General features: G+C 34.4%; 1 protein-coding gene across 1 annotated transcript in view; it reads left to right on the top strand.

Annotated features, from left to right (window-relative positions):
* The first annotated feature begins 803 nt into the window (after window positions 1–803).
* LOC111089750 (V-type proton ATPase subunit H-like) overlaps window positions 804–4,280 on the top strand; it is a 7,516-nt gene continuing 4,039 nt past the window's right edge. The window contains exon 1 of the mRNA XM_022402781.1: window positions 804–982. Within this exon, the coding sequence (XP_022258489.1) occupies window positions 819–982 (164 nt within the window). The 5' untranslated portion in view covers window positions 804–818. The remainder of the gene's footprint in view (window positions 983–4,280) is intronic.

The following is a 4,280-nucleotide window of genomic DNA, read 5'->3' on the forward strand; positions in this document are numbered from 1 at the left end:
GAAAAAGCACTTTACCAAGTCTTGTATGGAGACGACATGTGATTATATGATCAGTTCTTAACTGTGCTACATCATTAACAGTTGACAGAGTTTAATACAGAAAAAGCACTTTACCAAGTCTTATATGGAGACGACATGTGATTATATGATCAGTTCTTAACTGTGAAAGTGCTTTTTCTGTATTAAACTCTGTCAACTGTTAATGATGTAGACCAAGTCTTGTATGGAGACGACATGTGATTATATGATCAGTTCTTAACTGTGTTGGGCTTAGGTGGAATTTATCAGTTTCAACTGGTTTAGGTACAGTTTATCCATTTTAATTGGGCTAGGTGTGATTTATTAGATTCAACTCAACTAGAAATGGTTTATCAGTTTTAACTTGCTTAGGTGGAGCTTTTCAATCTTAAGAATATTTATCTTCTACCAATATCTCCCTACTTCAAATGTCCACTGCTCATTTCTTTTCATAGATATAAAAGTTTTTGGGTTAATCATTGCTTTGTTCTCCATTGTGTTTATGTGAAGCAGTAAGTAAAAAGCATGACTAAGATGTCTGAGGAAATTGTAGTCAGTTATGTTGTGGTAGTTCAGTAGCCACCTGGTGAGAAAGTGCAGACAGTGTGATAATAATACCAGGGGATTTGGTATCACACAGTGACATTAGAGCTAACCAGCTTTTTTTATATCCTGTGGCAATGGGACAGAATGTTTCTGGAGTATTACATTAGTTTTCATGAGAAGGAATTGTGTGCTTTACTGTGTCGCACCAAACCAAGTTGTTATGTGTAACAAGACGATGTGTGTAGTGTAACGTCATGGTTTATATTGTAATGAAGGCTCACAGTAAGATGAATCTTTATTACAGTGTGATAGAACAGCTGGGAGGAAAACACCTGGTTATGCAGCTTCTGACTCATGAAGATCCAAATGTTCGTTACGAAGCTCTCTTGTGTGTTCAGAAACTGATGGTACATAACTGGTAAGTTCAAGGGAAAGAACAACTGGAGCAAAGATGGTACATAACCGGTAAGTTTAAAGGAAAGAACAACTGGAGCAAAGATGGTACATAACCGGTAAGTTTAAAGGAAAGAACAACTGGAGCAAAGATGGTACATAACCGGTAAGTTTAAAGGAAAGAACAACTGGAGCAAAGATGGTACATAACCGGTAAGTTTAAAGCAAAGAACTACTATCACAAAGATGGTCCTTAAATGGTAAGTTTAAAGCAAAGAATCACTGTTTGTTTTTTAATAATCATGGAAATACCACATATATATATATAATTTTTTCCTTTTTTTTTCTTAATGTTTGTACACATTTACATGTACATGGAAAATGTAAATGTAGCTTTTAGATGTGTACCACTGGAAGTTGGTTCTGCACGTGTGTTTGGTGATAATGTTGCTTTACAGGTGATATCTTGTAGCAGACACCATTTAAAAGTGTAAAATAACCTGTTTTTAAGGAAACATGAATTATATTTATCTTAGGTTTGCTGTAATATGTTATTATTAAGTACATAAGCAAAGGAGAAGACATTTACTTCAATAATTTGGTACTAGTAAAATTCATATTTATTTATCTTGAATGAAATTTGTTCCTGCTAAATTCAAGGTCTGATACTTCTGCTAAGATGACCTAATGCCCTGCTAAATTCAAGGTCTGATACTTCTGCTAAGATGGCCTAATGCCCCTGCTAAATTCAAGGTCTGATACTTCTGCTAAGATGGCCTAATGCCCCTGCTAAATTCAAGGTCTGATACTTCTGCTAAGATGGCCTAATGCCCCTGCTAAATTCAAGGTCTGATACTTCTGCTAAGATGGCCTAATGCCCCTGCTAAATTCAAGGTCTAATACTTCTGCTAATATGATGACTTAATGCCTCTACTAATTTAAGGTCTAATACTTCTGCTAAGATGTCCTAATGCCCAATTCAAGGTCTAATACTTCTGCTAATATGATGACTTAATGCCTCTACTAAATTTAAGGTCTAATACTTCTGTTAAGATTGTTGTGGCCTAATAATCATGCCAAGATGGTGGTCCAGTACTGTGTTAAGATCATAGTTTAATGATAGAGGAATTCAAACATCAAAAGAGTACAGTTTTGCTCTGATGGTATCTCTTGCAAGTGTTTAGTACATAATATTAATGTAAACATCAGTGACATACGGGAAAGTCCTAGAAGCTGTGAAAAAATATGTTGTGCATTTTAAACAGTTTTGTTGAACAGCAAGTAAAGTTGGTTCTTTGTTGGACCAGTTTTTTCATACATGATTTGTAGGAAGAAATGACACTCTGTGAAATATAACTTTGAAACCAAATTACAACCATTTTTTTTTTCCACACCCTCACTGAATCTGAAGTTTACCAATGATTTGTTGACACTATTTCAAGCGTAAAACTCCATTATCAGTGTGTATTTGTGAAAGCTTTATGGCTGCTTTACATGTAACATAATAAACATGAAGTTGTGGTAAACTTTGTTATGTAATAATTTATCTTGATACAAAACAGGTAACAGTTAAAATGTGGGAAGCAGTAAGTATTGGAACTGATAGTTTCTCACTATCCTTCAGGTAACAGTTAAAATGTGGGAAGCAGCAAATATTGTAACTGTCAAACTGTATTGTCAAATTTATTAAATGAAAGATTGGTTGATCATATTTCCAAGAAATGCTAGGTAAACACTGGTTGTTTGGTATACATATTTTGTAATGTGTTTTTTTTTTTGCAATCAAAGAAATGAATGTAGTAAATATGTAAGTAGGACAAGTGAATCCAAGATATATTTTTTAAATTAATGGTTAAGTATTAAAATTATGACATCTTAGATAAAGTAAAATAGTGTATAATTTATAGAGTCAAAGATTTTATTTTGATATATATTTTCTTGTTGTCAATACTACATTGTGAGAAGAGAATTAAAGGTTTATTGTTTGATAATCTCTGGTAAAAATCTTATGTTTAATTTCTTAGAGAACGTCTTGTAACAGGCATTGTCCCAAGTCAGCACTCTTCAGTGTCAGTGTAAAAATATGTTTGTTAGAGTTTTATTGTTGTAGTGTTAAGCACTGTAGTTTTATTGTTGAAGTACAATAAGGTTTACTAGATTCAGCTTGGCTGGATAAGGTTTACCAGATTTAGCTGGGCTGGATAAGGTTTACTAGATTTAGCTGGGTTGGATAAGGTTTACCAGAGTTAGCTGGGCTAGATAAGGTTTACCAGAGTTAGCTGGGCTAGATAAGGTTTACCAGATTTAGCTGGGCTAGATAAGGTTTACCAGATTTAAGAGGGAAGCAGTAAGTATTGGAACTGATAGTTTCTCACTATCCTTCAGGTAACAGTTAAAATGTGGGAAGCAGTAAGTATTGGAACTGATAGTTTCTCACTATCCTTCAGGTAACAGTTAAAGTGTGGGAAGCAGCAGTAAGTATTGGAACTGATAGTTTCTCACTATCCTTCAGGTAACAGTTAAAATGTGGGAAGCAGCAGTAAGTATTGGAACTGATAGTTTCTCACTATCCTTCAGGTAACAGTTAAAGTGTGGGAAGCAGTAAGTATTGGAACTGATAGTTTCTCACTATCCTTCAGGTAACAGTTAAAATGTGGGAAGCAGTAAGTATTGGAACTGATAGTTTCTCACTATCCTTCAGGTAACAGTTAAAATGTGGGAAGCAGTAAGTATTGGAACTGATAGTTTCTCACTATCCTTTTAATAAACTATGAACTATAGAACTACCAAAAAGTGCATATAATTCTCAACTAATTAACGAACTTTGGCTAATTTACTGTAAAATTAAAGGCCAATCATATCTATCAAGTATATGAAAAAATAACAACAACAAGGGTACGCACCAAAGAGCTTCTAATTTTCCAAATTTGCCCTTTGGGGAGCATGGCCTACACCCCTCCCCAACATGTGTTCCACATTGGGCTCTGAATATTTCATCCTTTTTTTTTTTCTTTTGTTAGTTCTTATCCCTGAGATTTCTAATAAAACATGCCAGGACCATAATGAAAACATCTGTACGTTTCCATTGTGTGAAAAGTAATATGCTGGCAAGAAGCTAGTGAAATGGAACATTATAGCAGGTGTAATTTTTACATGTGATATTTCCTGTTACTGAATGGATGTTAAAAGTTGCCTTATCATATTTTCTTCAGAATCCTAACTCATCTATTGGAGAACACCAAAGATCCACTTGTACTCAGTGTAGCATCCCACGATATTGGAGAGTATGTTCGTCACTATCCTTTTAAACTTATCACCTAATC

The sequence above is a fragment of the Limulus polyphemus genome, unplaced genomic scaffold (genome assembly GCF_000517525.1).
Source record: "Limulus polyphemus unplaced genomic scaffold, Limulus_polyphemus-2.1.2 Scaffold7259, whole genome shotgun sequence".
Taxonomy (NCBI): Eukaryota; Metazoa; Arthropoda; class Merostomata; order Xiphosura; family Limulidae; genus Limulus; species Limulus polyphemus.